We start from the raw sequence: 20,665 nt of genomic DNA on the forward strand, positions 1-20,665 counted from the left end.
TGAGTGTGGTGGGCAGCCAGATGTGATTAGAAAGACGGCTCTGGGTGATACGCTGATGGGGTAGGTAGAGATTTGAGACACTCGTGAGGTCCTGGTGTTGGCATGGAGTGGGGGCATCATCCAGCCGGTGCCCTTCACAGAGGAGGGGATTTGGGGGTGGCAAGCCGGGAAGGGAAAGAAGGTAAGGGAGTTTGAGGTGCCTGTCCATGAACTCAGGCCAGCTGGGGTGAATGCCCAAAGCCCTGGGGTGTGTGCTTCTAAAGCCGGGACCTCTGTTGGCCCCTCTTGCTGGCAGTCTACAGGGACCTTTTCGGAGGGGCCCCAGGCACTGGGAGGGCACCGCTGAGGTCAGGGCTGTGCCCAGGCGGAGCTGCCCACAAGTGGCTGGCCTGTTTACTTGTCCCCAAGAAGTGTTTGCATTTGTGATCTCAGGGGTGCAACTCCCCCTTCCAGTCCACCCAGCTGTTGCCTGCCTCTGGCCTCCCTCCTGCACCAGCATGGCTGAGGGAGGGCCCTAACCTTCGAAGTTCCCTATTCTGCTCCTTCCCTCCACCAGCCTGCCCTGGACAGGCCTCTGGCCCAGCCAGCCTGGTGATGTCCACAGCCTTGGGCCTTTCAGTGGCTGTTATCCCAAGCCCCTCCTTCAGCCCCCCTTCCACTCTGACCACCTCCACTTGACTGAGGAAGGGCACCACCTCCCCCTCCTCCTCAGGGAGCCTGTATGCAGCCTGTTCACCAAGAGAAGGCAGGTGCCCTCTCCCTGCACAGGTCTTCCCACCAACTCCCAAGTCTGCCAAAGACAAGCTCATCTTTGCTGGGACCTGGATGCCCCCCTTTGTTTTCCATGCCCAGGCCTGCCCACCTTTCCCCCGCTCCATGGTCTCTGGGATTGGGTCTGTGTCCCAGAGCATGGGCAACTCCTCTGCTTCCCAGGCCCAGAGCTCCTCTTCCTCCCTGTCCCCTTTTCGCCCTTCCTCTCTCCACATTGCTCCCCTCCCCCACGGCCCCTGCTCTGCTCTATGCTCTCACCCCACTCTTCCTAATGCAGGAGCCCCCAAGCCTCCACCTTCTGGACTTTCACCTCTGGTGATCCAACAGCCTTCTTAAGTAGAATTTCTCTCCCAAACTCCCCCTTCACCACTGGAGGAGGACTGCAGGGTCTCTCAGTCCTGGAGTACTCCCGCCTTCTCCCTCTGCCTTTGCCCCCACCTGCATTTTCCTCCACACTCTATCAGAGCCCACTGCTGGGCCATTCTACCTTCCGCGGAGACACCCTTTGCCCAGGGCTCAGGTGCAGACCGAGTCGACCCATAGGCCTCAAGCATCCTGTTCGGGTGTCCTCTGCAGGCTTTGCACCGAAGTGAGCCTGAGGAGCCAACATCGCAGCCCAGCTCTACAAGGGCTTCGCGGGGGGGAGCGGAGGCCGGCTTGCGGCCTTGATCTGGGCCGTCTTCGGGCCTCCCTCCCCCGGCCGGTTCCGAGGCGCAGCGGGCCGGGGGAGATTTGGGGCGTCGCGTTCTCGACCCTCACCCCCTTTCCCTCCCCGGGCCTGGCCGCGCACTGAGCGCGCAGGGGTGACTTCTCTGGTGGGTGCCTGGAGAGGGAGGGGAAAGGCTCGGGGACTGGGGATTCCTTGGGAGGGGCCCCCCTCCCGCCCGGGCCCCGCCCTCTCCCAACGCTCCGCGGGCCTCCTCCAAGTTCGCCCCCAAGTTTGCGAGCGGCCGCGTGGGGGCGGGGGCCGCGCGGAGGGGCGGCGGCGCGGCCGGAGGGTGGGGTCTGGCGCGCGGGGCGGGCGCTGCCGCCTGGCCGGCCGCGGCTGGCCCGGGATCAGGGAGCCGATGTGGAATTTCCTGCCCGGCCCGGCGCCCCTCCTGCCGCCCCCCGCCCGGCCGCGCACTCCGCTTCCGGCCGCTCTCGCTGCGGCCGCACCCGCGCCCGCCCCGCGCCTGCCCCGCGCCGCATGGAGGGCGCAGGGCCCCGGGGGGCCGGGCCGGCGCGGCGCCGGGGAGCCGGCGGGCCGCCGTCGCCGCTGCTGCCGTTGCTGCTGCTCCTGCTGCTCTGGCTGCTGCCCGGCCCCGCGGCGCCCCAGGAGCTGAACCCGCGCGGCCGCAACGTGTGCCGCGCGCCCGGGTAGGAGCCCGGCCTGGCTGGGGGAGGGGGCCGAGGGGGACGCTCGGGGCCGAGGGGAGGGGGCGTCCGGGACCTTCCTAAGCTAACCGCTCTAGTCCTTTCCGCCGCCCTCGCCGACGCCGACTCCTCTCCAGGCCGAGCCTGGGCGCCGGGCCACGACGGTGCATCCGAGGTTACCCCAGACGCGAAGTCAGCGGAGGGGAGAACGGAGTGCAGTGGGCGTCCCGAGGGGTGACATACCGTGTCTGAGATTTCAGACCGAGAAAAAGGGACGCTTGGGCTGGGTTGCGAAGGCGTAGGGAGAAGTCGGGGAAGGGCATTCCAAGCCGATGGAAGGGCATTTGCAAAGGCCCCGGGCACCAGTGTGGCTCGAGCCGGGAGGGAGGGTGAGGGTCGAGTGGAGATGGAGCGGCGCTCCTGAGAGGTGGGAGCCGGCGAACCTTGAGGCTGGCGCGACTCGGAAAGAGGGATTTGTGTCTTAGAAGTTGGCGCGGGTGGGAAGAGGGTGGTGATGGAGGTGGGCACTGAGGAGCCTGCGCTCCAAGTGGACCAGAAGCAGGATTCGAAAGGACAATGACGTGCACCGGGGTCCGACGGATATGGAACTCCCGGGTGGGGATACTGGGTGCTCGGAGGGGCCGCGCAGACGTGGGACTCCACGAGGTGCCGGCTGGGGAAGCCAGCGTGGGACAGGCAGTGGGCAGGCCTGGCCGGAGAGCGGCGGGCTGAAGACCTTTCGCGGAGGAAAAGTAGCGTAGGACAGGACGCTAGGAGTGGGCGCAGGGTTCGGAGGACTTGGTCGGCCGGTCAGGGGCCATAGCGAGGTCAAGGGCATCTCCACCCGGGGCCAAGGAGCCGGCGTGTGGGGGTGCCTTGGCTCAAGCCGGGGCGGTTGGGGGGTGGAGTGCGCCGGGCGGGCGGGAAGCTGGAGAGGCGGCCACGGGGCCCCAGGCTGCGTCCCGTCGGGGCTCCCTGAGCCGCAGGGCCCTGGGAGGCCGCGTCCGGGGGCTTGGCGGTCGCCGCAGACAAGGGGCTGCGAGGGGGCCGCGCGGGGTTTCCGAGCTCGGATCCCGAGGCGCGCAGACCCCTCCCCACTGCGAGCCCCGCCTCCGGGGCGGGGGCCGGCCTGGCCCGCCATCTGCTTCACATCGACGCCGCCGCCGCCTCCCGGGCCTCCCCGGCCCCAGGAATGCAGTGGCAGTGGCGGGCGGGGCCGTGCCTGGAGAGGGGGAGGGCGCGATCGCTGCCGGCCCTCTCTCCGCCTCAGCCCTCCTTCCCCGATGGGGCTCCGTGCTGGGGGCTCCGGTGGCAGGCTCGAGCTGTCGGGAGCCTGAACCTTTCGCTCCCGCGTCCCGTTGCCCGGGCACCTCCCCACGAGGCGGCCTGTTTCAGTAGCCCAGACACCGGGTTTGGGTTTCCGGTCCTGGTGCCACTTCTCCCCACCTGTGCGGACCAGGACAAATCGCTTAACCTCTCTGGGCGTGTCTCTGCCTCTGTCAAATGGGGTTGTTGGTGGTACCCCCCTCATGGAGTGGAGAGGGGATGATTGCGATTATATGTGGGGCTGGTTTATGGGAAGGACAGCCACCTCTGGCCACTGCCCACCCAGGGTCTGGGCCATCTCTTTCATTACCGGTCCAAGGCTTCCACCGGGGGTTCTTTTTCCCCAGAGGTAGGAGAACCGGAAGAGGGGAGCATACACAGCCAGTAAAATCCCGTGCACCTACTGTGTGTGCCAGGCCTGTGGCTGGTGCAGCCATACAGCGGCTGAGACAAATACCACTGTCCCGGCGGTGGAAGAGACTTACAGCAAGTCATCTGACATCTAGCAAGTGCTGGGGAGGAGGTGTTCAGTTGGGCAGTGCTGTGTCCTTTAGGGTGATCTGGAGACACCCACTGAGGGATGATGAGTGGGCAGAGATCTGCAGGAGAGAAGGTGGAGCCCTCTGGTGTCTGGGGGCAAGGCTCTAAGTGCCAGGGGCTTCTGGAAGCACAGAAAGGAGCCATCGGGGCTGGGCAGAGCCTGGGAGGGGGATGGTGGAGGAGAGGCCAAAGAATGAGGGTGGGCGGGCCACAGCGGGTCTGCCCACTGCTCTGAGGACCTGGGCTTTTTCTTTGAGGGCCATGGGAACCCCCAGGGGCATTGCACAGAGGAGGGTTGGGATCTGACCAGGTTTGGCTGCCAAGTGGCAGATGAACTTGGCTCAGGAGGTTAAAAGGAGGAACCAGCTAGGAAGTCAGGAGAAACCAGGGGGAGTGAGGGTGGCTCTCACAAGGCTGGGGCAGAGGAGGAAGTGGCTCATCCCCTCCTAGATCCAGTTTGGAAGGTAGAGCGGCGTGTTTCTCCATGAATTGGGTGTGTGCTGTCTCAGTCGTTGCAGAGCCGATGCCTCTGGAGTTTCGGGCTCCCAGCCTGGAAGGACTGCACTACCTGAGATGGGGAAGGCTTTGTTTGGGGGCGGCTCGGCGTTCAGTCTGGGGAGGTGGGCCCCACTGGAGGGCTCTGAGCATTTTCAGCACCTCAGCTGGATGGGCCCCAGGGAGCTTCCTGAGGGAGTGGACAGAGGAGAGGAGATGACAGAGCCAAGGAGGGGGGCAGAAACCAGAGGAGGGGTATGGGGGGGCAGGAGGAGAGCAGGGAAGTATAGGATCCCAAGTGGTATGGTAGGCAGCCTCCAGGCTGGATTGGAGAGAGAATGTGGACTTGGGCACAGTGAGTGAGCAGTTCTCCCCGGCTGCTTTGCTGCATTGGCATGGGCAGGTTCAAGATCACACGGTTTGAATCATGGCGGTTTTGTTTGCAATGACAGTGATCTCTAGAGGGGGCAGCCTGAGGCAAGGCCCGCTTGCTAAGGGGCCTGGCCCAGCCTGTGGCCTGGCTCCCCAGGGTCTCACTAACTTAGAGCTCAGGTATGGGAACTGTCCCCTGCGCCAGGCCATTTTTCTCCTCATCTCACTTTTGTAAGCTCTGGAGAGGGTGGGCTTGCCCCCCACCCCCCGCCCCGAGCCTGGCCTCGTCTGTCAGCCCTCCCAGAAGGAAAGGCAGCTGACCCACAGTCTCATCCTCATGGTCCTGAACCCACGTGCACTCCATCCTGCCAGGGGTAGCTCTGCTGGGTGGGGCCGAGGTGCCAGCCATGCTGGGGGCGGGAGGCAGGACCAGGGGAACTCAGGGGCTTCCTGGAACCTGCACAGCATGGGCTGGAGAGCAGTCTATGGCCTTGGCTGAGCTCTGAGTTCTTGCCAAACGCTTGACATCTTGGGAGACATCTTGGTTTTCTTAATACTCCCTCCGGACCCTTGGTCCCCATTCTACAAATAAGGAGTCTGAAAGTCAGAGAGGTGAAGTTCTGTGCCCAAAGTCACAGGCATCAAATCCAGCTTTGTGTGGCCCTAAAACCAGACTCCCAACCACAGCCAGGGCAGGGCAGAAAGTGGTCAGGGCTTCCAGGGCCATCCCAGCTGGCCATCCGGCAAGGCCGCCTATAGCAGGGCCACCTGCAGAGGCTGTCCACCCAGAGACCTGGGTTCCGAACTGGCAGAAAGGGCAGGAGGGTGATAGGCTGGAGGATCTGGCTCTGGCTGCAGGTGGGCACCTGTGAGTTGTGTGGCCGGGCTGGGTAGCTGGAAACAATGGTGGGGGCCAAGCCTGCTTTGTGTTCTCAGGCCTGGTTTCCTGTTTCATTTGTAGAAAAGAAGCTGGGTCCACCCCTTGCAGTTCGGGATTTTATGGTTCCTGTTCCCAAATCTCCTCATCTTTGGCCTGAAGGAGAATCAAACCCTTTGGGTGGGGTGGGGGCCCATCCAGGGTGTGGTGATGCTCTCTGCTGGGGAATGGCTGGGGGGGCATTTTGAGGGGCATGATATGGGCACCTGCAGTTTTTCCCTTCCCAGCCAGTTCTACCCACCAGGGTCTCAGGCCTCATTCCAACTTCCTTCCAACACCACATCCTGGTTCTGGATGAGACCCTTCTGAAGGAGTATACTCCTTTTTCTCTGAAGTATGAATGGCTGCTATGTGCCTTTAAGATCTGGGCGAAGTTCTAGGCCTGATGGGACCCAAGAACCTGCAGCCTGAGTGTCTCTTCCTTCTCAGGCTCCTTTGCTCCCCAAATGTGGGCACACCCCATCTCAACCCCCACGCACTCTCTCCGGTGGTATGCATCACTCTGGCAGGGCCTGCAGACTTTTGGGCCCAGGGTTGGGTAGGCTGCACTACCCTGAAATGCAACAGTCATAAGGTATTTACCTCCTACTGAGGTCACACCGTGTACCTTGTAAAACCAAATAAAATTAAAACAAGATTTTTAAAACACATAAATAGATGCTCTAGTATCTCCTCCCTCCATCCCAAGTCTTGCCCTGGTGCTCTGGACCCCTCACGTGTTGCGTTCCTTGCTGTCCTGGAGGACTCCCCGGGTACGCCCTGCCCCTCCACTGAGTGGACACCTCTGTCAGAGGCTGCGCATCTGCCACCTGGGTATCCAGGTGTGCCCATCTGGCCCCACCAGTCCCTGCTGTCCAGGTCATGTCACATCAAGATCCTGACACCCATCTGGCCGGGCCCCCGCCGCCGCCAGCGATGCCACTTGAAGCAGGTCCCGGAGACTCAAGGACCTCTCACCAGCTCCTTCTGGGACCCCTGGGGTTCTTTCCTCAGGCCTAGGTGGGGAGGGGTGGTGTCACAGAGCAGTTAGGTGGGATGCGGGGCGGGGAGGGAAGACCCCTCATGGAGGGGACTGACAAGTTCTTGGGGGTTTGATCCCTTGGTGGTCTGCCCTCTGCTGCCTCCCAGTGTCTGCTCCAGGGCTGGGGTCTGTGTCTTATTTGCTGGCAGTCTCCCGAACTTACCTCAGTACCTGGCATGCGGCAGGGCCTCCATAAGCAGCTCCTGTGGGCAGGGTGGAGGTCGCTGGGAGCCCTAGCAAGGACGGGGCTTGGGGCTCGGGCTCAGGAGCCCTTTCTCTGCCTGCAGCTCCCAGGAGCCCACGTGTTGCGCCGGCTGGAGGCAGCAGGGCGACGAGTGTGGGGTCGGTGAGTGGGGTAGCCTGGGGACCTGGGCAGGGGGCAGGGACACGGAGAGGAGGGGATAGTGCGGGGGCAGGGCAGGCCAGGCGGCAGCTCAGGCCCGTCTCGTCCGCAGCGGTGTGCGAAGGCAACTCCACGTGCTCGGAGAACGAAGTGTGCGTGCGGCCGGGCGAGTGCCGCTGCCGCCATGGCTACTTCGGTGCCAACTGCGACACCAGTGAGCGAGGATCCGGGTGGGCGCTGGGCAGTGGGGCAGGGCCCGTGACCGGGGAGGGGTCTGATCCGGAAACGGGATCCGGCATGGGGGACGTTCCCCAAAGGCGGAGGGCGGGACGCGGGGAGGTTCTGGCTGGATCCGGGCTCCCTCGCGAGCACCCTGGCCTGACACCCTCTCTGCCCGCCCCTGCAGAGTGCCCGCGCCAGTTCTGGGGCCCCGACTGCAAAGAGCTGTGTATCTGCCACCCGCATGGGCAGTGCGAAGACGTGACGGGCCAGTGTACGTGTCATGCGCGGCGCTGGGGCGCACGCTGCGAGCATGCGTGCCAGTGCCAGCATGGCGTGTGCCACCCGCGGAGCGGCGCGTGTCGCTGCGAGCCTGGCTGGTGGGGCGCGCAGTGCGCCAGCGCGTGCTACTGCAGCGCCACGTCGCGCTGCGACCCACAGACGGGCGCGTGCCTGTGCCAGGCAGGCTGGTGGGGCCGCAGCTGCAACAATCAGTGCGCCTGCAACACGTCGCCGTGCGAGCAACAGAGCGGCCGCTGCCAGTGCCGCGAGCGCACGTTTGGCGCGCGCTGCGAGCGCTACTGCCAGTGCTTTCGCGGCCGCTGCCACCCTGTGGACGGCACGTGCGCCTGCGAGCCGGGCTACCGGGGCAAGTACTGCCGGGAGCCGTGTCCTGCCGGCTTCTACGGCCTGGGCTGCCGCCGCCGGTAAGCGCGGGGCCCCTGACCTGGGAGGAGGGGCGGGGGGGGCGGAGCGCCGAAGGGGACGGGGGTGGGGCGGGGCGGGTGAGGCGGCTCTGGGCCCCGCCTAGCCTCCCGCCCCTTCCCCAGATGCGGCCAGTGCAAAGGCCAGCAGCCTTGCACGGTGGCCGAGGGCCGCTGCCTGACTTGCGAGCCCGGCTGGAACGGCACCAAGTGCGACCAGCCGTGCGCCACCGGCTTCTATGGCGAGGGCTGCGGCCACCGCTGCCCGCCCTGCCGCGACGGGCATGCCTGCAACCACGTCACTGGCAAGTGCACGCGCTGCAACGCGGGCTGGATCGGCGACCGGTGAGCAAGCAGCCCATGCCCGAATGTGTCCCAGGCACGCAGCCCCCTAGCCCCGCCAGTCTCCGAATGCTCTCCGCGGAGGGCACTATGGGCTTCGGGTTCGTTTGCTCGCATTTCCGCTGACTCCCTCTCCCCCGCGTTCCGAGGTGCGAGACCAAGTGCAGCAATGGCACTTACGGCGAGGACTGTGCGTTTGTGTGCGCCGACTGCGGCAGCGGCCACTGCGACTTCCAGTCGGGGCGTTGCCTGTGCAGCCCCGGCGTCCACGGGCCCCAGTGAGTGCCGGAGACCCAGAGGGGGTTAGGGGATACGTACATGTCACAGGGATCCAGCCAGACCCCAGGTGCTGCTAATGGTGGCCGAATAGATGAGACCCAGGCTCGGCCCTTCTGCCTAGGTCCTCTTACCGCAGCTAGGGAGTGCTGTCAGGCTCTTTGGGGGGGGGGGGGGCAGTTTCCTGCCGTGGTGTGGAGCCGGCGCTCAGAGCGGGATCTGGCAACCAGTTCCGCCTGTGGTCAGTGGGCTTCTGGGGACTGCAGGGTTGAGGTGACCCCGAGCTAGTGCAGAGAGAGCAGAGAACTCCACTTACAGCCATGAGTGGTCTGGCAGCCCCTCTTTTCACCCACCCAAGAGTCAGCCCCAGAAGTGGACACTGAGGCCGAGCGACCACAGGCCCTGTCCCCCAGATCCCATCCCGCTGGTTGTGCAACACATTCATTTCCGAAACACTCATCATCCAGTGTATGCCCGGCGGTGGTGGTGGGCATCAAACCCTAGAGCATGGAGATAGAGAACCCGGCTCCGGGACCGCGGCTAGCTGGCGGCAGGGGTGAGGGCGAGGGGCATCACGGAGGGCTGCTGTGGCCCTCCCTGACCCCGTGCCCCCGCAGCTGTAACCTGACGTGCCCGCCTGGGCTCCACGGGGTGGACTGCGCCCAGGCCTGCAGCTGCCACGAGGACTCGTGCGACCCGGTCACTGGTGCCTGCCGCCTGGGTGAGTCGTTGAGGGTTAGGCCTGTTGAGGGGGATGCCAGGGGTGCCGGCACCCGCGCTGACTCCGGTGCCTTCCCACAGAGACGAACCAGCGCAAGGGCGTGATGGGCGCGGGTGCGTTGCTTGCGCTGCTCCTCGGCCTGCTGCTCTCGCTGCTCGGCTGCTGCTGCGCCTGCCGCGGCAAGGACCCGGCGCGCCGGTGAGGCCCGACGCCGGCCGGCTCTCCTGGGCGCGGGCCGCACCCTGTCGGTAGCGCCGCGCGCCCTACCCCGGCCCCCGGGCCCCGGGCCCCGCCCCGCCCCGGGGTGTGGCACTGCCTATCTTTAGCTCAGGCCCCGCCCTTCCTGAGTCAGGGCTCCCGCCGAGATCCAACTGTCCCATCCAGGCCCCGCCCCTTTACTCAGGCCCCGCCCCCGCAGGGAGCTCACGCTCGGGAGGAAGAAGGCGCCGCAGCGATTGTGCGGTCGCTTCAGCCGCATCAGCATGAAGCTGCCCCGGATCCCGCTCCGGAGGCAGAAGCTGCCCAAGGTCGTAGGTAAGGATATCGGCACGGGGTCTCTGGGGGAACACCTCCCGATGCAGGACATACGGGGCCTTGAGTGTTGATGTGGGTGGGCTGGGCAGGGACGCAAAGAGGGGCTTCTGATACCCGCGAGCCCGGGGAGGAAGGCAGGAGTCCTAGGTGTGCAGGCCGGTGTGGGAGGTTTGGGCCCTGTTTCGGTGAGTGGGAGTGATTGCATCTGCGGTGTGTAGACATCGCAGTGGGCAGGACCCCTACGATCTGTAGGAGTGCACTGTTAAGTCCTGTTGGGTAGCTGCAGGTGAACGCGGGCTGGCGGGGGTGGGGGGGTGGGGGTGGTAGGTCGGACCTGTGCATGGAAACCCTGCTACAAGGAGCGCCCCACACCCGCCTGAAGTGCTCTGGGTCCTTTCTGGAAGGTGGGAAGGCTGGTTCCATGGCTCCCCCACCCTAGTCAGGACTGCAGTTGGGAGGGAGGTGCTTCTGTCTGTCTGTCTGCACTGAGCCACACCAGGAGTGGACTCTCCCTCTTTGCCACTTGTTTCTGACGATGAAGGGGAGGGGGAGACTCATCTCCTGGGAGGTAAAGATGGAAACAGCTGGGACTCCTGGGTGGTTCAGTCAGTGAAGCGTCTGTCTTCTGCTCAGGTCATGATCCTGGGGTCCTGGGATCATTGGGCTCTCTGCTCAGCGGGGAGCCTGCTTCTCCCTCTGCCTCTGCCTGCTGCTCTCCCTGCCTGTAATCGCTCTCTGTCAAATAAATAAATAAATAAATAAACGAACAAACAAATATATAAATAAATAAAATCTTAAAAAAAAAAGATGGAAACAGCTGAGAAAACCCCTTGGCCCACTCAGCAGAGGTGGCTCTGGGTCCTTGGGTCCCACAAGGCAGGGTCTGAACATGGCTTGGAGGCCCTGATGGCCTGTCCCAGCCAGGGGTTCTCTCTGGCCCTCTTTTTCCAACACTTCAGCCCATCCTTGTTCAGCTTCCTGGCTGCACACACTAGCCTTGCATCTTTGACCACGTTGTTCCCCCTTCTCTCTTTTTACCAGCTCACCTCTACCCATTCTCCTGTCCTGGTCTAGTGTCACTCTGCCTGTTGAATTGCCTGTTCTATCCACAGTCTTAGGGTAGGGCTGGTCTTGGTTACTCCACCATTTGTTGCAAGAGGGCTAGTGAGGGCACAGGCCAGGGCAGGGTGGGGGCCCCTGGCAGCTGTGCCTCCCTCCTTCCCCAGTGGCCCATCACGACCTGGATAACACACTCAACTGTAGCTTCCTGGAGCCACCGTCGGGGTTGGAGCAGCCCTCACCATCATGGTCCTCCCGGGCCTCCTTCTCCTCCTTTGACACCACTGATGAGGGTCCCGTGTACTGCGTACCCCACGAGGGTGAGTAGGGCTCTGCTTGGGCCTCCCTCCAGGCAAATGAAATGTTGCAGCTGAAAAGATCTCCGGGCTCCTTGGGACAGACAGCATGGGGAAGGAGGGTGTGGTGATGCTCTTAACTGGGAGTTGGACACAGAGCTGAGGCTACAGAGTGGGGTTCTGTGCTGCTCAGCGCTGGACTGGGGTAGGATCTGGGGAGGTGGGTGGGCTCTCTGGTCTCTAGCCACAGCCCAGATTCACTTACTGGGGAGCCCATTCATAGGGAAGGTTCTGAGCCTGGGTAGGAAATGGCAGAGGAGATAGGAGCCAATGGCCTACAGGGTATGGGGCACACTTTTGCCTAAAGTTTTGGCCCACAGACATCTGGAAGGAGCCTGACTGGCTGGTTTTCTGGCCTTGGCCTCTCTCGTGCCCTGGCTATCCCCCTGGGTGACCTTGGGGAGGTGACTAACCTCTCTGAGCCTTAGAAGCCTTATCTCTTAATGAGGAATAATGAATCCCCTTGGAGGTGTTCCAAGGTCATATTTGATGATGTGGCGCCCCAGGTTGGGGATGTGGTGGAGGAGGGGTGCAAGGCCAGGCCAAGGTTGGGGCTTGAGCCCCAGGAATGTTGCCCCTCTCCCCCCAGCACTCGGCAGCACAACCTGGAGGCTCAGAACTAAGTTTGTGGTTGGTGTTGTGATTTCTCCAGGCGTGTCTAGATGCCAGGGCGACTGAGCATCACCTGGGGCGGGGAAGAGGAGGAGGAAGGTGAGGGTTTTGCCTGAAGGCTAGACGGCCGAGCTCCCTGTGGAGGCCGTGACCGTCAGTTCTTCTTCCCTTGTCAGAGACCGCAACCGAGAGCCGGGACTCGGAGCCCCCCACCGCCCCTACCGAGGCGCTGGCGTCATCCCCCCCACCGGTGACCACGCCGGCGTCCACAGAGGAGGCGACGCCCCTCCCCGCGTCCTCTGACAGCGAGCGGTCGGCGTCTAGCGTGGAGGGGCCCGGCGGGGCGCTGTATGCGCGCGTGGCCCGGCGCGAGGCCCGGCCGGCCCGGGCCCGGGGCGAGGCTGGGGGCCTGTCGCTTTCGCCATCTCCCGAGCGCAGGAAGCCGCCTCCACCCGACCCTGCCACCAAGCCCAAGGTGTCCTGGATCCACGGCAAGCACGGTGCCGCTGCCGCTGCCGGTGCGCCCTCACCGCCACTCTCGGGACCCGAGGCCGCGCCCAGTCCCAGCAAGAGGAAACGGACGCCCAGCGACACGTCGGCGCGGCCGGATGAGCCCGGCAGCCCCCGCGCCCGCGACCCGACGCCTCGGCCCCCGGGGCTGGCGGAGGAGGGGCCAGCCTTCGCCGCCCCCTCGCCGCCTAGGGCTCGGGCGCGGGGTCGCGGCCCCGGCCTCTCGGAGCCCACGGACGCTGGCGGTCCCCCGCGCAGCGCGCCCGAGGCCGCCTCCATGCTGGCCGCGGAGCTGCGCGACAAGACTCGCAGCCTGGGCCGCGCCGAAGGGGCTCCGGGCGCGCAGGGCCCGCGAGAGAAGCCGGCGCCGCCGCAGAAGGCCAAGCGCTCGGTGCTGCCCGCCTCGCCGGCCCGCGCGTCCCCTGCGCCAGAGGCCCCGGGGCCCGAGAAGGTGGCGGCCGGCGCGCCCGCGCCTGACACCCCCCGGAAGAAGACCCCCATCCAGAAGCCGCCGCGCAAGAAGAGCCGGGAAGCGGCGGGCGAGCTGGGCAGGGCGGGCGCGCCCACCCTGTAGCAGGTGGTGGCCCGGCCGTGCCCGCAGGTTCCCCAGGCTTAGCAGCGCTGCTTGCCACCCCGCGTTCCGCGCCCGCCCGACGTGCCCCGCGGCGGCCAGGCCACGGCGGCCTCCCGGGACCTCGGCCCGGAGCAGCCGGGCGGGAGGCTGCGTCTCATTGGCTCAGGCTCCGGCGGGCGGGAAGACCCCATTCCATTGGTCGAGGCCTGACAGGCGCTTAGTAGGCGACTCCCTTCCCATTGGCCGAGGGCTCCGACCAGCCAGGGTCTCAAAGGCCGAGAGACCACCTCTTACTGGCCCAGAGTGCACTGGGCTGGGGTACCCTCTCATTGGTTGAGGCCAGAAGCACTTCAGTCTCGGCTGCCTCTCATTGGCCAGGGCCTGGCGCCTCTGGCTAGAGGCCTTTTTCCTTGACGGTAGCCGAAGGCTACTTCCACTGGCCAGGCCGAGGGCATCTGGTTGACTGGAGCCTGGGGAGGAGGGCTGGTCTCTGCTCCTCAGGGGGCTCAGCGTCCCCTGGGCCCGGCCTGTCCCCCCTCCCTACTTCCCCTCTCTGCGCCCCCCAGCCCCAGCCTCCCTAGCCCTGGCCCCTCAGCTGTCGAGCTGGTTTTGATGGCCCCCCCCACCCCACATGCCGCGGGAATCCGAGGGGCGACTCCAGTGGTCCGAGGAGATGTATTTATAGGCCCCCGGCAGGGCTGCTCCCACCCCATCCGGGTGCCCCAGGATGGGCTCCTCCCGGCAGGGGCTTGGCCAAAGCTTTCTTAATAAAGTGCCTTTTTTTCCTCCTGTGCTTTGCTTGCTTCCTATCTGCGCTTCCTCGTGCAAGGATCTTCCCTCAAAGAATTCGTGTGACCTCTTCCAGCCAGCACGCATGCGCAAGATTCCTCTACCTAAGCGGAGCCTGGAAGCCCAGGTGTGGGTTTCTTGGGACCAAGTTGGAAGTGGGTGGTGTCCATCGGCCCATCATTTATTTATCAAGTTTATTGGGCACCCACCTTGGCCCACCCCATTCTCGCCTGGAAGCCTAGGATGAACGATGGACCAGAACAGATAAGGCGGAGTCCCTTGGCTACAGGGAGTTTGCGCCTGGGGCTGCTTCTGAACTGTGCTTCTCCCACCGGCCACTGCTGTTACACTTGGGGGTTCCGAGCTGTTTGGTGTGGCTGGGGCAGGTCAGAGGCTGGGGCCAGGGGGCAGTGGGCCACAGGCACAGCTCCAGCCAGGCCTCGTCAGGCACAAACAAGATGGTCTGGCCCTGCACAGAGCCCTGCTGTCTGCCTCAATGGGCTCCTTGTCCTCAGCCGGAAACTCTCACCCGCCCTCCCCACCAAGCTGAGGGAGGCGGGGGAGAGGGAAGGGAGCGTGCCTGGCCCAGAGCCCTGGCTGGCCTCGCAGGCGGTCCCTGCTCTGGCCCAGACTTCTATCTGTGACCATTTACGGCCCCCCCCCCCCCACCCCCTCCCCGCCCCCCCCCCCCCCCGCGCCTCCTTCGCCCCCCCCCCCCCCCCCCCGAGCCGCAGCATCTTCACTGCTTCTGGCCGTAGGCAGGCCTCCCCAGTGACCTGCCTGGGCTACAAAGCCTTAAGTTCTAGGGTACCCACTGGCCTCTGTCCCTCTGGGTTTCTCCCATCCCCGTGCCTCTGCCCAGCAGGTCTCTTTCCATTTTGATGCCCAGCAATTTTGATCGGGAGATTCTGCCAAGATCCTCCAATCATCTCCCCAGAGCCCCCCCCGCCCTCCGACCTTCCTGCAGCTCCCAGCGTAGCATAGGGTCTGACCAACGCCGGCAGCTCAGGGATCACATTGAGGTCAACTTCAGTGACCCATACAGGGGCTTAGCACCTGAGTGGAGATGGCCTCATGCAGTGGGCGGGACATCTGATGTGGCTTTCGTGGACATAGTCCTGGCATTTGGCCTGGTCAGGAGCATGTGGAATGCAGGCTTCCCTCTGGCCAGCAGGGCACCCTCCCAGCCGTGGCTCTGTGGCTGGTCGCCTCTGATGCTTTCGGGCACCAGGCCCTGCTGGCTGCTGGGGTTGAGAACGCAGGCTTGAAGATGGCCAGGAGGGGCAGATGCCCAGCTGGGCCCAGCAAAGGCAGGGGAGTGACTGAGGGGGGTGGGGGAGGGCAGTGCGGTGGTTGAGGCGACAGTCTTGCTCTGCACCCCCCACCCCCAGGGAGGCCCACATTGACCCTCCCTGACCCCCACACCTTAGCTCTAGCTCTCCCTGTCCCCGCAGTCTGGGTCAGCACGGTGTGGGGCAACCAGAGTGGTCACATAGACGGGACCTTTCCTGGGGCCCCTGATCTCCCTGCCCTGGGAACCCTCCAGGTGCCCAAGACCTTGACCTTCGGGATCCCCTCGGAGTGGGTGCCTCACAGAGCAGGGGCACCTCCCGTACTTCCAGCAGCCAGCCTCTGCCGCCGGCCCCCACTGCGGGCAGGATGCTGTGGCCTCCAGGAACCAGGCCAAGAAACCCCCCAGGATAATCCGGGTAGCCCCCTGGGGAGGGAGCTGCCAGGACCCTCAACAACCCCGCCCCCGCCCGACAGCCGCTTCCTCCCGCCCCCCCCCCTCGGCCCGCGGCAGTGCCAGCTTCCAGGGAAGGCGCCACAGAAGGGAACCGCGGCTGCTGGAACCTCCGTTGCCATGGGGACGGGGACCACAGGACCCACATCTGGTAGCGATTGAGGAGGAAAAATTATGAGTCGTGGAAAACGCAAATATTTTTTGTAGCACAGAGCACAAAGGAGCGGGAGGAATGTGGGTCTGGAGAAGGCCTGAGCCAGGCTGGGTTTCAAATGGGGACGCAGCTCACATCACAGAGAGACGGGGCTCCACACACGCACCCCGCCACACACAGAAACATGGAGACCATCATCCTACACCACACGTGCTGCCACGCACATGGCACACAGAGAGAGCTCCACGCCCACGTCACCCAGACGGAGCTCCACACACGCACAAAGACCATCGCCTGGAGCGACACACACTCCATCAGACACACACAGAGACACACACACACACGCTGTGACATACACACACGTACAACAAGACCCAAAGAAACAGAGAGACATTCATCTGCTGGTACACACACACATACACACACACACACACACACACAGAGCGAGCCCACAGGAAGACGGGGAAGCACACTCACCCTGGAAGTCACACACATGAAATCCAGCCGACACAGAGGCAGAAAGAGACTCATTCCACAATCTACACCACTAGCCCCAGGAGCGCCGAGACAGAGACTCCCTGCAGCTCACACACACATCCTGGCCCACAGAGAAACCACAGGACACACAACCCTGCAAGGCAAAAACACCCGCCACCAACTTACAGAAGCATTGAGAGAGACACACGCCTCACAACACGCACACCGCCAGACCCACAGAAGCACCAAGAGACACTCACTCCGCAATCGCATACACCTCCCTCAGAGATGCCCACGGGGACTCACACCAAGACACACACACGCCACCAGACAGAGACATGGTAACATACGCACAAATTGCAACACACACACATTCCACCAGATGCACAGAACCAATGAGACGTACACCTTATAAACACAGACATCACTTGACACGGCAAACACGGAGGTAGACACACCAAGAAATACACACAAACAGACACACAGGAATAGACAGAGAGCCTCTAAAGCCGGGCAACTAGATGCCGAGGCAGCCGCTCACGCTAACACACACACACACACACGCACGCACACGCAAACACACTCCTCTAGAAACACAGAGATGAGACCTGCTCACGCCCCGCAAACACACAAGCACACAACCAGACACACAGAACATCAGGACAGGTTGACAAAATTTATCTGAACCCTGTGCTCCAGAAAAGCACTGAAGGTTGAGAAATCCCATCCTTCTGGGCTCCGAGAAATGGTTAACTTTCTAAAAGACCACTTTGCCCTCATACATGCAAAACCCGCTCCACTCTTCCTCATGACTCCCTTGTCTACCTGCATCTAGAAAAATCCAAGCCCCGTCCTTTCCACGTGGACATTCCTCACCAGAGAACTTTCTTCTTGTTGCTGTAGCCTGAATGAAATCGTCCCCCTCATGGTCTGAGCCATTCTCCACCCCGAGGTTCTGGTTCCCTGACTGGTGTGGACTGGACCGACCTTAGGATCCCTCATATGCCACCGCTGACTAGCAGTCCGGGCCCCACAGGGACTCCTGCTCTGGTCCTGTGCTCTCTGGGCTCGGGGTCATTGCCAAGCATGCCAAGAATTTGATTTTGATTCTTTTTGAGGACTTCATTGATTTTTGGTGCCAGATTCTTTTGGTTTCATGGTCTGACCAGTTGGTTTTGTTTCTGTTACTCTTTTCCATTTGTCTATTTGTTTTGAGCTTAAATCAATTAAGAATTTGTACCCGCTGGGAAGATGGTTTAGAGACGTGGCCAACAGTAGATGGAAAGAGTTGTCTTGAAGGTTTTCTTTTTTTTTTTTTTTTAAGATTTTATTTATTTTTTTGACAGAGACATAGCGAGAGCAGGAACACAAGCAGGGGGAGTGGGAGAGGGAGAAGCAGGCTTCCCGCAGAGCAGGGAGCCCGATGTGGGACTCGATCCCAGGACCCTGGGATCATGACCTGAGCTGAAGGCAGATGCTTAACAACTGAGCCACCCAGGCGCCCATCTTGAAGGTTTTCTTAAGGGTGGTCAGAGAGGCTGCACTAGGAAGAGGTAAGCAAGCAGGTGCTTGTGACACACGCGGCAGCTAGTTGCTTTTGTGAGGTTCGCCCACGTGCTCGGCAGTGCCTCCCGAGAGGGCTGTGGTGTACAGGGTGGAATGAGGTAAGCAGAGGCCTGGGGGCAGAGCGAGAACTGAAAAGTAGGTGAAGGTGTCGCGGAGGTCAGGGCCCAAGGGGGGGGGCAGGGAGGAAGAGCATCTAGGTGGATGGGGCACAGTGGGGCATGGATGGGGCACCTGGGGTCATCATCAGGGACAGTCCATCTTCGGGCGATATCAATGTAGGATGAGTCCCGTTGCAGGGCTGAGGTCACCTGGTTTAGTCAAGAAGTTGGTTAGTTTCACTACAGTTAATATGTGGAAACAACCTGAATGTCTGTCGATGGATAAATGGATAAACAAAACGTGTTCCATACACACAACAGAACATCGTTCAGCTTTAAAAACGGAAGTTCTGACACCTGCTACAACATGGATGAACCTTGAGGACATTATAAGAAATGAAGTAAGCCAATCACAAAAAGACAATTACTGTATGATTCCATTTATATGAGGCACCAAGAGTAGTCAAATTCATAGAGATAGAAAGAATATGGTGGTGCCAGGGGCTGGGGGAGGGGAGAATAAGGAGTTGTTTTGTGGGACAGAGTTCCAGGGTTCTTTTTGATATTTATTTATTTATTTGAGAGAGAGAGAGAGAGAGAGAGAGAGAGCACGAGGAGGGGGAGGGGCAGAGGGAGAGGGAGAAGCAGACTCCCTGCTGAGCAGGGAGCCTGATGCAGGGCTCGATCCCAGGACCCTGAGATCATGACCTGAGCTGAAACCAAGAGTTGGATGCTTAACCGACTGAGCCACCGAGGCGCTCCCAGAGTTTCAGTTTTACAAGATGGAGACAGTTCTGATGATGGATAGTGCTGATGGCTGCACCATGATGTCAATGTATTTCATACCACTGACCTGTACCTTTAAAAATGGTTTAAGATAGTAAATTTTATGTTATGTATATTTCAACCCAACAACCAAAAAAAAAAAAAAAAAAAAAGAAAGAAAGAGAAAAGGAAGTTGGTTAGAGGCAGGTCAAGGGCCTCAGTGGGTTGGTAATGACCTTGAGCTGAACACTGGGACCCAGAGACAGCTATTGGTCAGGAAGTCATGGGTCTGTGTCTGTCGTTGGGTGGTGATTGCAGTGGGAAACAGAGGAGGCCGCTGATGGGGATGTGGTCATCCCAAAGGCGCCCACAGCATACACACACCCCCACATGAGACATTCCAGTGGCTATTTTTTAATTAATTTATTTTTAAACGTGGGGGTGATTTTTTAAAGAAGATTTTATTTATTTTTGCGAGAGAGAGACACACACAGAAAGAGAGAGAGAGAGAGATTACAAGCAGTGGGGAGAGGCAGAGGTAGAGGGAGAAGCAGGCTCCCCACTGAGCAGGGAGCCCGATGCAGACTCGATCCCAGGAACCTGGGATCATGACCTGAGCAGAAGGGGGATGCTTAACAGACTGAGCCACCCAGGCGCCCTCCAGTGGCTTTTTTATTCCACTTCATTTTTAAAAAAGATTTAAAAAATTTTTTAAGTAATCACACCCCACGTGGGGCTCGAACACACAGCCCCGAGATCAAGAGTCACACGCTCCACTGACTGAGCCAGCCAGGTACCCCTATTCCACTTCGAATTAAAACTTTAATGTTTATCTATTTGTGAATATGTAGGTATTAAACAAAAAAAAAAAAAAAAAAAAAGCACCAATTCATTTGCCTTAGAGTATTATCGTCAGAGTTCAGCTGATTAGAGTTAATGATAATTTCTTACAGTCACGGAACTTTCATTCAGTCAGGAATTCAAGGATGCCAGAAATTACGTTGAATCAGATGTTCAGCATTTTGGCCTTCCAAGACCAAGATCAGAGCTAAGTGACAGAATATGGTTTAATAGAAAGACAAAGCACAAACTTAGTCCTCCAGTTTGCTTTATACCATAATAGGTTAAAGTTAATATTTTCTTGGTCAATTTTTTCAGAGGTTTTCCCCTTATACCTTGATTTGCTTTCTTTTAAAAATAGACTTTATTTTTTAGAGCAGTTTTAGGTTCACAGCAAAATTGAGCAGAAGGTACAGAGATTTCCCATATATTCCCTGCCCGCCCAGCCTCCCCCACTATCAAGATCCCCCACTAAGCAGGACATCTGTTACAATGCTAGACCTACATTGACACCCAGAGACCATAATTTACATTAGGGCTCACTCTTTTTTAAAGATTTATTTATTTATTTATAAAAAGATTTTATTTATTTATTTGAGAGAGAGACAGATAGTGATAGAGATAGCAAGAGAGAGCACAAGTGGGGAGGAGAGGGAGAAGCAGACTCCCCGCTGAGCAGGGAGCCAGATGTGTGGCTCGATCCCAGGACCCTGAGATCACGACCTGAGCTGAAGGCAGAAGGCAGACGCTTAACCACCTGAGCCACCCAGGCGCCACTATTTATTTATTTTATTTTATTTATTTATTTTTTTAAAAGATTTTATTTATTTTTTTGACAGAGAGAGACATAGCGAGAGCAGGAACACAAGCAGGGGGAGTGGGAGAGGGAGAAGCAGGCTTCCGCAGAGCAGGGAGCCCGATGCGGGACTCGATCCCAGGACCCTGGGATCATGACCTGAGCCGAAGGCAGACGCTTAACAACTGAGCCACCCAGGTGCCCACTATTTATTTATTTTAGAGAGAGAGAGAGAGCATGAGCTGGAGGGGCAGAGGGCAAGGGAGAGAGAATCTCAAGCAGACTGCACTGAGCCCTGAGGTCACGACCTGAGCAAAAACCAAGAGTCGGACGCTGAGCTGGACTCTTTTTGGTTTTTTTTTTTTTTT

General features: G+C 60.8%; 1 protein-coding gene across 1 annotated transcript; it reads left to right on the forward strand.

Annotated features, from left to right (window-relative positions):
* The first annotated feature begins 1,960 nt into the window (after positions 1-1,960).
* Positions 1,961-13,973, forward strand: SCARF2 (scavenger receptor class F member 2). Its single transcript, XM_032397641.1, has 11 exons — positions 1,961-2,130; positions 7,106-7,164; positions 7,274-7,375; positions 7,568-8,087; positions 8,211-8,429; positions 8,576-8,704; positions 9,320-9,423; positions 9,504-9,621; positions 9,842-9,957; positions 11,184-11,336; positions 12,161-13,973. Exons 1-11 carry the CDS (start codon positions 1,961-1,963, stop codon positions 13,066-13,068), a joined length of 2,598 nt encoding a protein of 865 aa, XP_032253532.1. The 3' UTR covers positions 13,069-13,973.
* Positions 13,974-20,665: the final 6,692 nt, after the last annotated feature.

Source organism: Phoca vitulina, unplaced genomic scaffold (genome assembly GCF_004348235.1).
Source record: "Phoca vitulina isolate PV1807 unplaced genomic scaffold, GSC_HSeal_1.0 scaffold100, whole genome shotgun sequence".
Lineage (NCBI taxonomy): Eukaryota > Metazoa > Chordata > Mammalia > Carnivora > Phocidae > Phoca > Phoca vitulina.